This window comes from Vicugna pacos, chromosome 11 (assembly GCF_048564905.1).
Source record: "Vicugna pacos chromosome 11, VicPac4, whole genome shotgun sequence".
In the NCBI taxonomy this organism is placed as follows: domain Eukaryota; kingdom Metazoa; phylum Chordata; class Mammalia; order Artiodactyla; family Camelidae; genus Vicugna; species Vicugna pacos.
Window position 1 is genome coordinate 51,495,193 of NC_132997.1, and position 20,189 is coordinate 51,515,381.

A 20,189-nucleotide genomic window follows, 5' to 3' on the forward strand; every position below is an offset into this window, starting at 1 on the left:
TTAAACCACATGGATGGGTCAGAACATGCCACGCCAAAAAATAAATATAAATAGATGGGTTGGTAAAACTAGGAGGTGCCTCATAAAACCAAATGCAAACATATTTTGGAGGAATTTCTCAACCCAGGCTTTGCAGGATTCCCATAGATAAAGACAGTCAAGCATGAGCTCACAATCTAAACTTACAACAAAACACTCAAAGATACAAGCCACTAAGAGGGGAGATTCAGCAGATGTAACAACCTAAAGAATTAGATGCACCAAGGGGGCTACAGGTACTGGCATGACTAGATGTAAAATTTTAAAGGAGTATATTGAATGTTTTTTAAATTTCTTAAAGGAATGGAAAATATAATCACACAAGTTGGAACAGAATAAAACCAAGAGTTTATAAGTAAAAACTAAATCATGGAAAGTAAAAATGAATTGAACAAAAATCTGGAAGTCTGACCACACACTCTGTACATAAGACTAAGGAAAACAGGCCCACTCAGGCATTGCTGGTAAGAGTGAAAACTGATGCCAGCCCTATGGAGGGTGTGTGTGTGTGTGTGTGTATGTACGTGTGTGTGTGTATATATATATATATATATATATATATACACACACACACTACATCACTACATATGTATATATGTAATATAAGCATATATGTATCTATATGTGCACATATATGTAGTTTATAACAAAACAGAACATATATAAGGTTCTGACCCAGCAATTCAACCTCTGGAAATGTATACACAGATATAGCTGCACATACCCAAAATGAGGTATGTACAAGGTTATTCACTGCAACATTGTCTGTAAGAGCAAAAGACTGTAAACAACTCAAATGTCCATCAATAGGAGGTTGGCCAAATAAATTGGGGTTCATCCATATAATGAAGTCCTATACAAGCATTTAAAAAATAAAAGAATGAGGAAACTATGTGCTCATATGTAAGTATCTCCAAACTATATTATTCAATAACAAAACTTAAGTACAAAGCAAGATGTATAACATGCTTCCTTTTGTGTGAGAAACGGAGAAAATAAGAAAACATTTCCACTAGTATTTGCTTATATTAGTGTGAAAAAACATCTGAGAAGACACCCCAGAAACTAGAAAAGAAGAAAGAACAGAAAGAAGTGGCACCTGTGGAGGCAAGTTGGGTGGAGGGGCATAGGGGGAAAGGGGCAGGAGAGAGATTATTCACTATATATCTTTTATGTTTTTATATTGTTTTGATTTTTGCATCTTGGTAAAGGTATTACCTAAATTAAAAACTCAATGAATGGATTAAATAGCAGATTTGACAAAGCTAAGGCAAGAATTAGTGAATTGAAACAAAGAACTGGAGAAAAATAAAGAGGACACAGTACAGAGAGAAAAAAGTAGACAATAAGAAAGAGTATAACAGGCCAGGAAGAGAGAATGAAAAGGCTAATTATATTGCTAACTGGCATTCCAAAAGGCAAAGATAGAGAGAATGAAGGAGATGGAATATAGGAAGGGATAATGGCCAGGATGTTTTCCAGAATGATGAAAGATGTGAAGCCTCAGATTCAGGAAGAACAAATCCCAAACAAGGTGAACTAAAAGAAATTCATATCTAGATACATACTTTGTTGTACAATTTCAGAAAATCAAAAATGAAAAGATCTTAAAAATGGTCCCGTTCCCCCCCCCAAAAACAAATTCTCTAGAAAGGAATGACAGTTAACCAATAGCAACAATGGAAGCCAGAAGCAGTGAAATAACTTCAAAGTGCTGGGAGATGCCAACCAATAATAACTTCAAAGTGTCAACCAGCTGAAATTATGATTCAAAAACAAGGGTGAAATAAAGGCGTTTCAGGCAAACAGAAACTAAGAGTGTGTACTGCCAGAGAAACCCGCTGAAAGCACTTCTAATGGGTGCACTTTAAGAAAAGGGGAAACAGAAACAAACAAGCAAAAAAACCCAACAACAAAACCTGAAAAAAATCCAAGCCCACAGAGATAACAGATTGGTTGGTGGTTGTCAGAGGCAGAGGGCAGTGGGTGGGAGAACAGGGTGAAGGGAATCAAAAGGTACAAATTTACACTTACAAAATAAGTAAGTCCTGACGATGTAATGTACAGCATGGTGACTACAGTCAACAATACCGTGCTGCAAATTTGAAAGCTGCTAAAAGAAGAGTAGATCTTATAAGTTCATATGAAATAAAGCCTTCTTGTAACTGTATAAGGTGATGGATGTTAACTAGACTTGCTGTGATGGTCATTTCACAATGTACACAAATATCAAATCATTACGTTATACACCTGAAACTCATAAAATATTTTATGCCACTACACCTCAATTTTTAAAATAAAAATAAAAAGACTTAAATGGAAAGAAAAATGGGAAATTATCCCCAAAGGGGGCTCAGAGATGAAAGAATAATGAACAAAGAAACTGGTAAATGTGTAGGTAAACATAAACAAACATTGAATAAATAAGAAGTTTATACTGTATAACGCAGGGAACTGTAATCAATATCTTGTAGTAACTTACAGTGAAAAAGAATATGACAATGAATATATGTATGCTCCTATAGGACAGAAGTACTGTGCTGTACACCAGAAATGGACACAACATTGTAAACTGACTATACTTCAATAAAAATATACAAACAAACAAGCATTGACCGTATCAAGTAATAGTACCAATGACTAATTAAGCAGAGGAAAAGTAAGGTATAACTAAAATATGACAAAAATAACCCTCAGAACGAGGAAGGGCAATTTTTAGTAATAGCATATTAAGTATCCCTGGAAAGGAGAAAAACAGTAAACAATGTTAGACCTTGCTAAGAACTCGTTAGCAATTTTATGGGTAACCATTAAAGAATCAGAAGGGTTTTAAGATCTAAACCATTAGCGGGAAGAGAACGTACTTTTTTCAAAAAGTTCAGTCAATCTAAAACAAGGCAGGAAAAGAGTGGGGAAGGAAGCACAGAAGCAGCAGGACAATGAAAAAACATAACCCCTGATGGTAGAAATGAACTCTCACAGAACAGTAATCACAATAAATGTTAACGGACCTAATGCACAGTTACACAGATAGTTACTCAGATCGGATGACAACACAAAATCTAACTAGCCATGTTTAACAGAGACCCACTTAAAACATAAGAACACAGGGAGTCTGAAAGTAATCGCCATAGTGGGTACTCATCAAAATGAAGTTGGTATAGTTAAAAATGATTAAGATGGTAAATTTTATGTTATGTGTGTTTTACCACAATTTAAAATAGCAATAGTAGAAAAAAGTTGGGGTAGCTCTATTAATATGAGACAAAATTGATATTGCAGCAAAAACATTATTTGGGATTAAAAGGGTCCCTACATAGAGAGTTCAAAGTAATACTACGCTTGCTTCATAAAACAGCCTTAAAATGTAAAGCCAAAGTTGATGGGACTCTAGTGGCAGGGAGATAGCTATAGATTTTTTTTTTTACTATCTTTAAATCTTTACAAAATTTTAATTGTACAGTTTGGCAGTATTAAGTACATTTAAAGAACTCTATACCCATTGAACGTTCACAGCACTCCGTTTCTCCCTCCATCACCACCCCCTGTAATCACCTTTTATTTTCTGTTTCTAGGAATCTGACTACCTTAGATGCCTCCTGTTAGTGGAGTTATCGAGTATTTGTCTTTCTGTCTGGCTGATTTCACTTAGCATAATGTCCTCAAGAGTCATCCATCTGTAGCGTGTGACAGGATTTCCTTCTTTTTAATATATACATTTTCTTTATCCATTCATCCATGGATGGACACTGGTGTGTTGCTTCCAACTTTTCACTATTGTGAATGATGCTGGAGTGAACATGGGGGTTCAAGATCTTACTACACCTTTTTTCAAATTAATATTTTAAGAGCAGGTTTTTTAATAGCAAAATTGAGCAGGAAGTACAGAGTGTTGCTGCGTATCCCCCGTCTCCACACAACAGAACACACAACTTCCCCCACTATTCGCACCCTGCACCACGGCAGTACCTACACTGACACATTATTATCAAATAAAGTCCATAGTTTTCATTAGGGCTCCCTATTGGTGCTGTATTTTCTGTTGGTTTTGACAAATGCTTAAGGAAATGTATCTACCATTGCAGTATCACAAAGAATATTTTTACCTGCCCTAAACAACCATTATGCTCTACCAATTTATGTCTCCTTCCTTAACGCCTGAAGACCACTATATTTTTACTGTCTCGGTATTAAAAATTGTCTTTTGCCTTCTCCAGAGCCACACAGTATGTATTTAAGGTTCCATCATGTTTTTTCATGGCCTGATAGCTCCTTTTGTCTTAGTCCTAAACAATACTCCATTGTCTGAAGGCAACCACAGTTTATTTATCCACTCACCTAGTTAAGGGCATTGCTTGATTGCTTCCAAGGTTTGGCAACTGTGAACAAAGCTGCTATAAACATGGAAAGTCTAATCCAGTATGTGCATATTTTTGTGCAGACAAAGGTTTCAACTACTTTGAGTAAATACCATGGAGCGTTGTTAGTGGATCTTGCGGTTAAGAGTGTGTTTAGTTTTGTAAGAAACTGCCACACTGTCTTTCAATGTGGCTATACTAAGAAATCTATAGATCTTGAACAATCTGTCTTCACAGTGGGAGATTTTTACATGATTCTCTCAGTAATTAATATATCAACAAACCATGGACTTGAACATAAAACTCTGCATGCCAAAATTAGCAAATAGATATTCTTCTCAAGTACTTAAGAATATTTACAAAAACTGAACATTTAGTAGACTATAGAGAAAACTTCAACAAATATCAAAGATTGGTTATCATATAAACATGTTCTGACTACAGTGCAACTATGTGAGAAGTCAATAATCAAAAGATAGTATTTGAAACTCCATTTTCTTAAAAATGTAAAAAAGCAGACTTTTAAAAACAGTAACTCACAGGTCAAAAAAATCATAAGGATATTTAGAAAATGTTAAGAAACAAGGCAATAATAAAATACTTCATACCAAAATTTTAGAGATGCAATTAGAGATTCTTAGAGAAATGCAGAAGTTTAAATGCTTACATTAAAAAAGAAGAAAGTCTAATGCAGTAATTCCACTTCTGGGTTTGTCCAAAGACAACAAAAACACTAACCTGAAATGTTATCTGCATCCCATGTTCACTGCAGCATTATTTACAACAGCCAAGATATGGAAACAACCTAAGTGTCCACTGATGGATGAATGGATAAAGAAAATATGACATATATATGTATATACATAATATAGTAGATGTCTATCTATCTATCTATCTATCTATCTATCTATCTATCTATCTATCTATCTATCTATATCAGCTGCAACGAAGAAGAAAATCTTGCCATTTGCAACAACATGGATGGACCTTAAGGGCATTTCGGTAAGTGAAATAAGTCAGAGAAAGACAAACACCATATGATCTTATTTATATATGGACTCTTTTAGCTAAGCTCATAAACACAGAGAACAAATTGGCAGTGGTTGGGGGAGGAGGGTCAGTGAAATGAATGAAGGAGGCCAAAAGGTACAAACTTCCAGCTATAAAGTAAATAAGTTATGGGGATATAATCTACAGCATAGTGACTATAGTTAATTATACTGTATTGCATATTTGAAAGTTGTCAAGAGAGTAGATCTTTAAAGTTCTCATTACAAGTAAAAAAAAGATTTTGTAACTATGGTGACGAATGTTAACTAGACTTATTGTGGTGCTCATTTCACAATATATACAAATACCGAATTGTATGTTGTATACCTTTAACTAATGTTATGTGTAAATTGTACATCAATTAAAAAAAGAAAAAAAGTCTGAAAATTAAATGAACGGAGGATTTAACTCAAGAATTAAGAAAAAGAGCTATAGAAGTCCAAAAAATAAAGGGAAAAGGAAGGAAATAAAAAGATAAGAATGAAATGAAGAAAATGGAAAATAAGTATCCAATAGAGAGAAGCAATAAAGCCCAGAGCAGATTCTTTGAGAAAAGTAATAAAATATATAAAAATCTTTAACAGGACTGATCTAGAAAAAAGAGAAAAACCATAATTTAAAAATTATAAGCAAAAAGGGGTATCACTACCAATTCTGAAAGTTGTGTTTTGTTTTTTTTTAACAGAGAGAAACTGTTGTAAATAACTTCATGCCCACAAGTGTGAAGTTTTAGACAGACAGGAAGTTTTCCTAGAAAAATGTAACTTGCCAAAACCAATACCAGATAAAAGCCAGAAAACCTGAGTAGAGCTGTACTGTTGAAGACGAGGACCCTGCACTTACAAATCTACGCAACTACAGAAACTGAGTAGTGCCAGCCTTCTGCAAACTCTGCCACGGCATAGAGAAAGTGGGAAAACTCTTCAACTCATTGCATGAGACTAAAGGTGGTAAGTCGAGCATAACTGTGGATAACTCATTTGAGGCATGAGGAAGAACCCTGAAGTTCCACAAATCTGTAAAGAAAAGGGAACAGAGAATGATCACAGGATGAAGGAACAACACCTGGGACGGCATTTTGGATTTCTAAATACCCACCATAAGTACAATCTAAATGCTTCATTTGTTAAAGGACCTCCCTCTTTGATTACAGTTCATGTCTGCAGTAGGTAGAGTTTATGCAATCAGAGCAGATGCCATCAGGATCAATGTCTTTCTCATACGTTCTATATAGAGTAACCATGGAGCTTTTGTAACTTAAAAAAAATATATATATATATATGTATATGTATAAACCATATCCACATGCAAAAGAATGAAGTTGGACCCCTTTCCATACACCATGTAAATTCCAAGTAGATTATAGACTTAAATGTAAGAGCTAATGATAAGACTCTTATATGAAGAAAATATAGGAGTAAATCTTCATGACCTTGGGTTAGGCAAAGACTTTTAGATAAGACATTAAAAGTACACAGCAGAAGTAAAAATAGATAAATTGGATTTTATCAAAATTTAAAACTTCGGGGGGGGAGGGTATACATAGCTTAGTGGTAAAATGCATGCCTAGCACGCACAAGGTCCTGGGTTCAATTCCCAGTACCTCTGTTTAAAAGAAATAAAAAACAAATAAATAAACCTAAAATTACCTCCTCCTATTAAAAAAAAAACCTCCCATGCTTCAAAGGATACTGTCAAGTGAGTGATAACTCATAGAATAGGAGAAAATATTTGCAAATCATATAATTGATAAGGGCCTAGAATCTAAAATATATAAAGAACTATTATAAATCAACAATAAAAAAGACGAATAACCCAGTTCAAAAATAGGCAAAGGACTTGAATAGCCATTGCTCCAAAGAAATACACAAGTGACCAATAAGCAAATGAAGAGATTCTCAACATCATTAGCCATTGGGGAAATCCAAATCAAAACCACAGTGACCCTAGGGCAGTCTACCCAGGCAACAGAAATAAAAGCAAAAACATACAAATGGGACCTAATTAAACTTACAAGCTTTTGCAGAGCAAAGAAAACCATAAATAAGACAAAAAGACAACCTACAGAATGGGAGAAAATATTTGCAAATGATGCGACTGACAAGGGCTTAATTTCCAGAATATACAAAGGGTTCATACAATTTAATAACAACAACAACAAACAACCAATCCAAAAATGGGCAGAAGACCTAAACAAACATTTCTCCAATGAAGACATACAAATGGCCAATAGGCACATGAAAAAAAATGCTCAATATTGCTAATTATCAGAAAAATGCACATCAAAACTAACATAAGGCATAACTGGCCGTCAGTAAAAAGTCCACAAACAGGGAATGTAGTAGTTTGGTGAAGCCATATGGAAAACAGTATGGGGATTCCTTTAAAAACTAAAAATACAGGTACCATATGATCTAGCAATCCTGCTCCTGGGAATATATCCAGAGGGAGCTCTACTTCAGAAAGATACATGCACCCCAATGTTCACAGCAGCACTATTTACAATAGTTAAGACATGGATGCAACCTAAAGGTCCATTGACAGATGCCTGGATAAAGAAGATGTGGTATATGTACATACACACATGCACACACATATATAATGGAATACTACTCAGCCATTGAAAGAGAATGCAATAATACCATTTGCAGCAAAATGGATGGACTCATTCTAACTGAAGTAAACCAGAAAGAGAAAGAAAAATACCATATTATATCACTTAGATGTGGAATCTAAAAAAAAGACACAAATGAACTTATTTACAAAACAGAAACAGAGTCACAGACATAGGAAACAAAACTTATGGTTACCAGGGGGGAAAGAAGGTAGAAAAGGACAAACTGGGAATTCAAGATTTGCAGATACTAACTGCTACATATATAATAGATAAACAAGTTTCTTCTGTATAGCACAAGAACTATATTCAATATCTTGTGGTAACCCATAGTGAAAAATAATATGAAAATGAATATATATATGTATATATGTATTACTGAAATATTATGCTATATACCAGAAATTGATACAACATTATAAACTGACAATAAAAATTTTAAAATAAATAATTAATTAATTAAAAATGTTTAAAGTCAGATGATAAAAAGGATGTGGAACAATTGGGCTGTGTCCATGCAATGGAATACTATTCAGCCATGAAAAGGAATGCAGTATTGCTACATACCACAACTTGGATGAACCTTGAAAATATTACATTATGTGGAATAAGCCAGATACAAAAGGTCACATCTTGTATGATTCAATTAACATGAAATGTCCAAAGTAGGAAAACTCAGAGAGACAGAGAGTAGATTGGTGTTGGGGGAAATGAGCAGTGACTGCTCATGGGTACAGGGTTTCTTTGGGGGAGCGATGAAAATGTTCTAAAATTGACTGTGGTGATGGTTGCACAATTCTGTGACTATCCTAAAACCCACTGAATTGTACAACTTAAATTGGTGTGTTGTATGGTATGTGAATTCTATTCCAACAAAATTGTTAAATTAATAATGAACCATACAGATGGAGTCTGGAAACAAACATGTCTCTGAGGAAAAACAGTGCTTAAAACACATTTCAAGTGCTAAGTTTCAACTGGAGAGGACAGTGGTCATCAGTTCTATAGGCCAAATCAGCAGTCCTCCCTTTGCTTTTATAGATGAGGAAACTAAGACAGAAAGGAGTTCAAGCTCTCCTGCCAGGACTCACACAGGAAGTTGCCGTTGAAGCTGGGATTAGAACTTGTTTTCCCTACCTCACCTTTCTCTTCCTATAGATTTTCTGCAGGGCTCCACGCCCCTCAAACTGGTTTTCTGAGCACGGTCAAAACTAAATTCCTCACAGCATCAAAGTCAGGCCACGGGCAGGAGCTGGAAGGGGGTTCAGGGGGCTACAAATTCTGGGAGAGGGAGGGGGACACTGCGGGGAGTAGATGGGGCCAGGTTTCGAGAAAACAGCTTAAGCACCAGTTCCCGTAAGAGGAGGGGACATTGTGGGGACACAAATGATGAGCCATGCCATGGTGTCACACGTGGTCTGGGGTCTGTGGCTATTTTTTCCTGTCACTTACATAGTTAGAAGGAGAATGGTCCCCCTCTTACCCAGCTGTCTCCACCTCAGGACAATATGATTTTGCCCCCCAGAAGTTGCCCGGTGAGTCACTCAACCCATGGAAACCTCACCCAACTCTGACTTCAGGTAAGACAAAGTTTAGAGAAGACCCTGGGCCTCTGGTCCCACCCAGATCTCTCCCCAGCAGGGTCACACAGCTGCCCACTCACCTGCGCTACAGCTGCCTTCACAGACCAGGGCCACGGAGGAGACTGGAGACCAGTGTGTCCACCAGTTCTCCCCACATAGTGGGGGGCACAGGACCCTGTTCTGGAGTATGTGTTTGGGGCCCAGAATCTAGGCTGGGATGCAGGTGTGGGCAGGAAGTGGGCACGGAGGTCTGAACAATGTTTATTCTCTCCCCACTGCTCTGGGAGGAGGGAACGGTCACATGCTTTACCACTCACTGAGGGCCAAGCACTGTCCTAAGCACTTCAACATGGAGTAATCCCCAGTCTTCACAACCCACGGGGTCTACACTAATATTATTCCCACTTTCAAATGAGGAAACTGAGTCACAGAGAGGCTAAGGAAACCGGTCAAGCCACACAGTTAGTGTGCATCCAAGCTGGCCCAAGCCCAGGCAGCCTGGTTCCTGAGCTCCCGCTCTGCACTGCCTCTTAAAGCCCGTGCACGTGATGCTGCGGGGCAGAAGCAGGGAAATGGTCCCCAGTGGCCTGTTTATCAACACCAGAGTTGAATCTCGACGTTCTCAGACCCCTGTGCTCTTGTCCCACCCCCTAAACCTCCCCTGTTTGCCCGGGGTTCCCGTGCCCCAGGCAGCTCTGCTTGGCAGATGAGCCTCTGGCCCTCACAGCTTGCTTCCTGAAGGCTGTCAGCAGGCCGGATGAGAAGGTGAGGACAGAGTGCATGCTGGTGGGCGGGGGGAGAGCAAAGGGGACCCATGACCACAGTTGGGGGGCGGGGCAGGAAGCAGAAGTGATGAGAACTGTGGCCTGGGTGATGAGCTGTGTGGTGAGCCTGCCTAGGGGGCTGTACCACCATTTCAGGGGCCTCCCGTGAGGAGAGAGCACATCTCCGTAGGAGCCTCTCAGCACAGGACTCCAGGTAGGGAAGAAGCAGGGGGTCAGGGAGGCTGGGAGCCCCCGGGTGGGAACCAAGGGACACAAGAGTAGGGCTGCTTCTTCTGGGAAAGAGCCTGATGAAGCAGGATGTATTGTGACCCATAAGACAGGAGACCTGGGTCCAGACCATGCTCTGGCACTAACTCACTGGGCAGCCCCATGCCCACAGTGGGCCTTGGTTTTCTCAAAGTGAAGAGGTCAGAGTACATAGTCTTTAAGGCCCCTTCAAATGCTGACAGTGAAAGCTAAAAATGCTGAAAACAGGCTCCCCAGGAGATAGTATGATGAAGGTCAAGATGGAAATTTTCTTTTGATTAGGTTATAAACTGTGCTGGCCTCTAAGTGGGATGATCTGAAGGTCTTCAAAAGACTCCCCTTCTCCTTTTTACCTCCCAGGGGGCCTGCCATGTTGCCTGGAATTCCACCATTCGAGCCACTCCTTTAAGGAAGGCAAAGAAGGCTCCAGCCAGAATGCAGGGGAAATCCCTGCTCTCCGTAATCCCCCACGTCTCAGACAAGCCGCTGTCCCTGGCAGGTGCCAGAGGGGCGGGGCCTCCGAGGAGCTCAGTTTGGACAGGGGTAGAGAGGAGATTCCAGATTGTAAGCAGGCCTAGTGAGGCTCCAGAGCCACCTCAAATGGAAGAAGAACATTTTAGCTCGTCGTTGTCCACTAATCAGCAACAGGCAGCTAGCAGTCACTGCCAGAATCCCGCAGAGTGTGGCAGGGAATGCCAAAGAGGAGAAGAGCAAACCGAACGCCCCCTCCCCACACAGGATGTAAGGGCACAGGCGCACAGGCAGCTTGTGTTCTAGAATTCAGGCTGATGTTCTTCCATGAGCTCGTAGAGATGGCCCCAAAGGGGAAATGGGGCAAATGATGGTGATGCTCAGCCTCATTTCTTTTCCAATTCTGTTAAGGGCTTAATGGGGGAAGAGAGAGAGAGATGGGGTAGGGAAAGCATAGCTTGTTCTTGGGTCCAAAATGATACTTCTCCAGAATCCAGGCTTCCCTACAGTCCCCAGATTCTTCCCCAAATCTGCTACAGCTACTCTCTGTCCCCTCTTCTGCACACAGAGCCCCCTCCCCGCCAGCAGTAACTGTGGTCCTGGGGACAAAGCCATCAATCTGGATTCTCATTCAGCCTTAAGTAGGGAAATGCTATCAAGGGTCTCCTGGTTGTGTGACCTTGGGCAACTCTCTTCTCCTCTCTGGGTCCATCTGTATAATGTGGGGGCTGAACCAGGTTTGTAAAAGTCACTCCAGCTCTGACATACAATGACTTAAGAGATACCCCATTCCCTCCCTATTCCACAGGCCCTGATAATCCACAGTTGGAGGAGGGGTCGGCCATCCTCCGTGCCCCTGCCCACAGCTTCCCAGAGCCCCAGTGCCCTCTGTCTCTGCAGCTCCATGGCCCCCTGTGTGCTCCTCCTCGGCATCCTCCTGCTGCTGCTGCCCACGCCAGCGCCTGCCCCCTGCTACACAGCCGCGCGCTCTGAGTGCCGGCGCAACCTCAAGTTCGTGCCGGGGTCCTGGCTGGCAGGGGAGGGCGTGGACGTGACCACCCTCCAGCGCTCGGGCTCCTTCCCGGTGGACACGCAGCGCTTCCAGCGGCCCGACCACACCTGCACCCTCTGCCGCAACGCCCTACAGCAGAACGCCCTCCAGCGCCTGCCCCTGGCGCTCACTGACTGGCGCGCCCACGGCTCGGGCTGCAAGCGCAAAGTGGCCAGGGAAGAGGGCCGGTCGGCCGAGGATGTGGCTGCGGAGGCAGCCAGCAGCATCCGCAACGACTGGCGGGTGGGGCTGGACGTGAATCCCAAGCCCAGCATCAATGTGCACGTGACCGTGGCAGGCTCCCACTCCGCGGCAGCCAACTTTGCGGCCCAAAAGACTTACCAAGACCAGTACCGCTTCAGCCTGGACTCAGTGGAGTGTCGTTTCTACAGGTGAGCGCTGCGGGTGGGGGTGGAGGGGACTTGAAAAAGGCATGGGAAACTCTGGGTGGTTAGGAACCCAGCAGGCTGGGGAAACCAGAGGCTACTTCCACCAGGAGGAGATGACAATTCTGGTTCTCACATACCTCCTTCCCTGAGGCCCTGATCTGGAAGAGCCCAGGGCAAGAACAAACAGAGGGGAAGTGAGCAAAGCTGTGCTTAGAGCCCCAAAATGGTGCCATTCAGGTCTACTGAGCACCCAGTCCCCACTTTCTTGGGCATTTCCAGTCTCTTGTGGGCAGAGACCTGGCTGAGCCCCTCCTATCCCTGGGTCTGCCTCACCAGGCTCTGTGCTGGGAACTGGGGCCACAGGTTGAACAACAGTAGCCATGCCCCCAGCCCTTGGGCCTAGTCACCCCGAGAAATGCATGGTCTCTACCCACTCTGCTCTCTCACGAGAGGCCACATTTCCCACACAGTGGCACAGGGCACCTCCCGCCTGCACGGCCAGAGCTGTCAGGAAGGAGCCCAGGCATCCAGGGCCCAATCCAGGGGACAGAGGCCAGAGGACTAGGTTCCAAAGCTAGAGGGACACCATCAGAGCAATATCATCACTTTTAAAATTAGAAGATGAAAAGGAAAGAAAAAACTTAAAAAAAAAAAAGGCAAAAATACCCACACAGAGTACTCAGGTCATGAAGGAGCCATGGGCAAAGCGCATTTCCCTGCTGGCTTAGTGGCTGAGAGCTTGGGCCTTGGAGCCAGGCCGCCTGGGTTCAGGTCCTAGTTCTGCCACTCCCTTCGACCTTGAGCACTTGTGAGGGAGTGCTGAATGGGGAAATACTACTGGACCCACCTGCTCTACTTCTTTCCCCTCACAGTTTTCACCTGGTGCACACTCCCCCGCTCCACCCCGATTTCAAGAGGGCCCTCAGGACCCTGCCCCCCCACTTCAACGCCTCCACCGAGCCCAGCTACCGCAGACTCATCTCCAGCTACGGCACCCATTTCATCCGGTCCGTGGAGCTGGGCGGCCGCACCTCGGCCCTCACCGCCCTGCGCACCTGCGAGCTGGCCCTGGACGGGCTCACAGCCCAGGAGATCGAGGACTGCCTGGACGTCGAGGCCGAGGTCAGCATCAGCGGCCGCGCCAGCTCCTCATCCGCACTCAAGGCGTGTGAAGATAAGAAGCAGCAGCACAAGATGGGGACCTCCTTCCACCAGGCCTACCGGGAACGCCATTCCGAAGTCACTGGTGGCCACCACACCTCCATGCACGACCTGCTGTTCGGGAACCAGGCTGGGCCTGAGCAGTTCTCAGCCTGGGTGGCCTCACTGCAGGACAGCCCCGGCCTGGTGGACTACGCGCTGGAGCCTCTGCACGTGCTCCTGGAGAGCCAGGACCCGCGGCGGGAGGCGCTGAGGCAGGCTGTGAGCAAGTACGTGAGGGACAGGGCTCGCTGGAGGGACTGCAGCCGGCCGTGCCCCCCGGGGCAGCGGAAGAACCCCAAGGACCCGTGCCAGTGTGTGTGCCATGGCTCGGGAGCCATCAACCAGGAATGCTGTCCCCGGAAGAGGGGCCTGGCCCGGCTGGAGGTCATGAACTTCCTGGCAACAGGTCTGTGGGGGGACTGGATCACTAAAACAGACGCCTATCTGAAAGTCTTCTTTGGAGGCCAGGAGCAAAGGACAAGCACAGTGTGGAACAACAACCACCCTCGGTGGATGACACAGTTGGACTTCGGGGATGTGCTTCTGACCGCGGGGGGGCCCCTGAGGGTGCAGGTCTGGGATGCGGACAATGGCTGGGATGATGACCTTCTTGGCACCTGTGACCGGACTCCACATTCGGGCTCACATAAGGTGAACTGCCACCTAAAGCACGGTCACCTGAGTTTCTTTTACCAAGCCAAGTGCTTGCCTCACCTGGCAGGGGAAACGTGCCTGAAGTATGCCCCCCAAGGGCTTCTGGGGGATCCCCCAGGAAACCGGAGTGGGGCAGTGTGGTGAGACCAGCAGGTCCTGAGAGCACCAGCGTGCGAGACTGATGGGGTCTCACACAGGACCCAGAGGGCCTATCTTCAGGTCCCCATTAGACAGAAAACTGAGGCTGTTTTTCCCCTCCAATGAGGTGGCTGAATTTATAGGCCAGCCCTGAGTCTGCCTGTCCAGACTACCTTAGCTCTTCAATATTCTCGAGCCCCGGATATGAGCTGGGGCTGAGCCACACCCTTCAGCCACTGCCACACAGGCCACAGCTTAGGTCTGGAACTGGACAGAAGGCCAGGAGGCTGTTCCCACCAGGCTGCCTTGTGTCATTTGCACCATTCCTTTGCAGCCCTTTCTAACATGGTGAATTCTTTTATATTAGATCTAACCCCTTAGGCCCCAGATGCTCTGTTTGCTCTGTTTTCTTTGCCCACCAAGCTTTGCCTCTCAGACAAATCAAGAGCTGTCTTGTCCTGTCTCATTGTGTACACAGCCTGACAGAGAACCAATAAATGTGATCTGATGACCATGATGGTGACGGTTCTGGCAGAGGAGAGGAGGGGGCCCAAACATAGCTGGAGATAAACTTCTACGTTTTCAAACCTACATGACAGGACAGGTGGTTCACCCCAGGGGTAGGCAGGTAATGTAAACAGTTTTTCCACTTTTGTTGGAAATGGGGGGACCCAAAATATTTTACTCCTCGTAACTCTCTGATGTGAGAAACAGAAGCATAAACTCAGTGATAAATGGCAACAGACATTCAGCTCCAAGCAGGGATACAATAGGGAGTGGTGAGGACTATGGTGAGCTGAAAGGCACATGGTTATCGGGGGCGGGGGGGGGGGTGGGCAGCTTTGCACAAGTCAAACATTCCCAGGCAGAAATGTGAGCCCAGTGCTGCCAGGTCTTGTAGTTTCTTAAAGTAAACAGAAATCCCAATTTGACTTTTAAGTGTTGGCAACTCATGCTACTTTGTAAAAATAAACCGATGTGGGCAAACATGGTCCAAGCCAAAAAGAACATGTATGCCGGCCATGACTGATCTGGAACAACCAGGTTGAAAACTCTGATTTCAACAGAATCCATCTGGCTGGCTGAACAGCTCTCCCCTGTCCCATAATTCAGCATGAGAAGGCAGTGGTTCCAATGAGGTGGTATCTAACGGCCTCCTGGCCTGGGCAGGCAGTGAACCCCAGCGCCTCAGGTTATGATATAAAATGAAGTGCTCTTTGTTTCATGTGTCTGGGACACAGGCCTCAGAACACAGGCAAATGGGGTGGGTGGCAAGATTCAGGGCAGCCTCCTAGACCTGGTAGGTTTTGGCTATGCAGGGCCATTCTCAGAGGGGGCTCAGAGTTGTTGGCACGGCCCTCCTGGCTCTGTGAAACTCCCAACAAATTAAGCCCTTTGAGGTCCGTATTGACCCATAGGCTCAAAAGCCCAGCAGTGACATGACACTGACCCCAAATCCCCAGCTGGGGCAGAGGGATTGGTAAGCTCTAGAAGCCTGGTCGAAACCACCGTTCTTACGCCTTTCTGTTCACGGCCACACACACACAAACAAGAGCACAAGGGAAATCATGAAACTTCATGCTGGCTGCTGCATTAATTGAAAATAAACATGGGCCTGGGCTGTACCTACAGGGAAAGCAGGGCCAGGGCAGGCCTGGCTCAGGGAACGGCTCTGACAAGAGACAAGAGTCTGGTTCTGGTACCCACATACTCAGTGACCTCTAGCAAGTCCCTCTGCTCCCTGTGCCTTGGTTTCCCCAAAAGGACAATCTTTTTTTTTTTTTTACTCCCTTTCCAGGACGTTTAGAAGGGGGATATGAGCCTTTGTAGAAGGTCAGTGCTTCCAGAAAAGGTCCTGAAATGTCAGCTGGTTAACCTCCTGTTTCTGGATATAGGGAAACCGAGGCTGGGAAGAAGGGATTTGACTGTGGTTAGTTACAGAAGTCAGTGGCCAGGCCAGGTCTCTGTGAGTCACAAGACCAGAACAGGGAGACTCGGACAGGAGGGCCCTTGGTGGGTAGGTATGGCATTGCCCAGGAGAAGGAATGGCCGATGTTGTGGAGGGACAGCTGTGGAGCCCTCAGCCCTAACATGACATTCTCACTGACATTTCATAGGCCCTTTGTCACACCTGAGGCCACTTGTTTGCTCAGGCAATTCCCCAGTGTGCCTGCTATCCCCCCCAGGTCTCGTCCTCACCCTGCTCTACCCTGCTCCAGCCGTCAGTGGGCAGGGGACCGGAGGGAAGTGGGAAGGATGAGCATCCCCTCAGTGCCTCTCAGTGCGGTGGTCTGGGGCTGGCTGCATCCCTGTGTCACTGCTCCTCTCCAGGAGGTCTCTGCATGTCTCTCTCTTTCTGGGTTCCAGCCACTGCCCCCTCCCCTCATCCCTTTAGACCTAGGGATGGTAACTGACCCACCACTGCTAATCCTGAGTTACTGTACTGTCCCTTCCACTTCCATACCCCCCTATGCCTTTGTAAACCCCCCCCCCCCAGTCATCATCACTTGAATGTACCTAGGCTGTGGTCTGAATGTTTGCATCTCCCCACAAAGCCTAGGTTGAAATTGTAATCCCCAAGGTAATGGTATTACGAGATGGGGTCTTTGGGGTGATTACCCAGAGAGATCCCTGGCACCTTTCCCTACGTGAGGACACAGCAAGAAGGTTCCTTCTGTGAACCAGAAAGCAGGCCCCCTGAATCTGCCAGCACCTTGATCTTGGCCTTCCAGCCTCTAGAACTGTGAGAAATAAATTTCTATTGTTTATAAGCCCCCAGTCCATGGTATTTTGTTATAGCAGCCTGAATACATTGAGACAGCTTCCTACAGAGACCCTGACAACACATCACCCACAGATCCCTGTGGGAAGCAGAAAATGTCCAGTTCTTGCTTCTCCAAACTCCCCTGCAACTAGGAAAAGATGTGTGACTGGGTCTGCCAGTCAGATGCAGCTGCCCTGGGGTACGAGGTCCCTTCAGACGCAGAAGCTGAGACAGGATTTGAGCACAGATAATTACATGGGAGGAGATCCTAGGAAGCCCCAGTAGGGGAGAGGGGAAGTGAGCAGGGGAGGGAGCGTGCCCCATAAAAGGGGAATTATCCAGCAAGTCACCACTGCCGGCAACCAGAGCCAATGAAGAGAGTTACCCCAGCTGGGGTGGAGAGAGCTGGGTGTCCATACACTACCTCCCACCCATCATTAGTTAAGGGCTAAATTCTTTTTCTACTTATTTCATCCATACTTGGCTTCTACTTCTGGCAACTGAAAACCCTGGTGATGACACCATCCCATCTTCTCTCTTACTGCTTCAACACTCCCATCCCCTTTGCCAACCATCTTCCTACCTCTGCCTGGTGGGCCCATGTCCCTAGAGCCACCACTCAATTGCCCCCGGCACCAACCTGCCAAGGTCATGGAGCACAGAGGGCAGGGACCGTTCACAGATTCCATCATTTACAGACAGTACTGAGCGCCTTCTGTCAACCAGGTCCTGGGGCCAGTGACCAAGCCATATGGAGCATCTGTCTGCCTATGGCCTGTGTCTGATGGGAAGATGGATGTGGACATGGAGGGAGATTCAGGGAGTGGGAAGGCACTCAGGCTAGGGGCTGGGGGACTGGGCTGGATTGCTTTTTTTTTTTCCTCTCTCTCTCCCCCTGCCTAAGTGATTTCTTCCAAGACTTGGGGCTGGTGCTGACCACAGCCCAGTTTTTGTTTTTTAAGCAGTTGCCACAGCGCCTTCATCTCCCTTCAAACACACTTCGTGGTCGCTGAGGTATGGCCCTCACTGCTGTGGCTGCTGTGGCGTGTCTCTGACATGTGTGAGCAGAGGGGGATCTGCTGGAGGACGGGGGCGTGGGGAGAGCCCGAGGGGAGGTGCAGGGGGCCCCTCGCCACTTTGAGAGGCTGTGAATCCTCTTTAGAGTGATCGTCATTCCTCCACATGTGTCACCAAGGCCAGCCATTTCTGCCTCCTGACACTTGCTGCCTTCCGCTCATAACCAAAGCCTCGCTAGCCCAGGCATCAACATCTCTTGCTGGGACTAGTCTTCCTGTAGGCTCCTCACTGATCTCTAGGCTCCTGTCTGTCCAGTGCAGCCTCTCCACCCCACAGCCACAGCGGTGCTGGCATCGTGCCCATATCCCCTCGGCCCCACTCCATGCTGGTCCCGCCTTTCTGCCTGAGAGCCTGTGCTGAGGCCCACTCTGCCTGCCCCATGGGGAGGCCAGAAGTGCTGGGGAACAGTGTCCCTGCCCTCTCCAGCCTAGAACAGCCTCAACCAATGGCTGATGGGAGGTGTGTATAAATACCCCAGCTCCCTCTGCCTAGTGGGGAATAACTCTAAGGGACATATTCTGCACTGGCTCCCAAAGTTTCCCAACAAGGTTAAGCTCCAGTACTCACAACGTGACTTGCTTGACCACACATGCTCTCTTGGCCATCTCCTGTCCCTGTCTCAATTCCCCACTCCCTGACTGCTACTTTCAGGAATCACCTCCCACATAAACTACCTGTTTTTGGATCCCTGTCTCAAGATCTGCCTCTGGGAAAACCAGCTAAGATGCACATCTGACCACATCATTGCCTTGCATAAAACGCTTCATTGGTTCCTTGTCGCTCTTGGGATAAAGTTCAAACCCCCTAATGTGACCCACATGCCTCCCCTCCCCTCCCCTCATCCCCCTGGTCCCCACCTGGCTAAGCCCTGCTTCACTGAGCCTGTTGATTCCTCTGTCAGCCACGCTCTCTCTAGCCCTTCACACATGCTGCCTCCTCTTTCTGGAATTTTTCTCCTCCACCCAGACTAAGTCCTCCTCAGCCTTCAGGCTTCAGTTTCAAACATGGCTTCTACCAGGAAGGCTTCCTTGGCTTCCACATCTAGGTCACATACAGGTCCCTGTACCCTGCCCCCATAGTCCTCATTATTTCCCCATCACAGTACCACGAGGTCAAGGGCCATGTCTATCTTATTTATAGTTGAATCCACTAGTCCAGCACCTGACACATTAATGCTTGAAAAATAGTGGGTGGATGATTAGATGGATAAATGAATGAATGAATGAAACCTACTAAGGGATCTTTCAGCCTCTGGTTGAACTCTCCCAGAGACAGAGAGCTCACTCCCTCTGGAGGCAGCTGCTCTACACATGGATGGTTCTAACCATGAATCATCATGTAACACAGAAACCTTCCTCCTTATAACATCCAGCCCTGGTCATGGATCAGGGATTCTGTGTCTGAATCTCTGGTCCTTTCTCTGACTTGGTTGGGCAGAAGGACCACTGAGCTGATTCCAGCCCAGGCAGTGGCTGTCCCTCACTTCTCCTTCTATGAAGGGGCCACAGAAGGGCCGCACACTGCCCAGGTCAGAGTAGACATGGGACTGGGTCAGCCCCCTTCCTCTGTTACTGACAGTAGAAGCAAGAACCTCACACAGAAGGTGACGGATGGCTCTTGATTGTTACCTACGCAGACCTCTTACTCCTCAGTGGGCTCAGTCACCAACTGAGTTGGTTCCAGCTGGGGCAGCTCCTTCTCTGGGCACAGCTGGTACCCACTCAGTCTAGGCAAGTTGTGACCCCAGAAGGACCAGCCTACTACCTT

The 20,189-nt window shown here is 45.8% G+C and overlaps 1 protein-coding gene across 1 annotated transcript; it reads left to right on the forward strand.

Moving 5' to 3' along the window:
• The first annotated feature begins 10,512 nt into the window (after positions 1-10,512).
• Positions 10,513-15,065, forward strand: PRF1 (perforin 1). The gene is made up of 3 exons (XM_006212875.4): positions 10,513-10,622; positions 11,955-12,589; positions 13,459-15,065. Exons 2-3 carry the CDS (start codon positions 12,051-12,053, stop codon positions 14,585-14,587), a joined length of 1,668 nt encoding a protein of 555 aa, XP_006212937.3. The 5' UTR covers positions 10,513-10,622; positions 11,955-12,050; the 3' UTR covers positions 14,588-15,065.
• Positions 15,066-20,189: the final 5,124 nt, after the last annotated feature.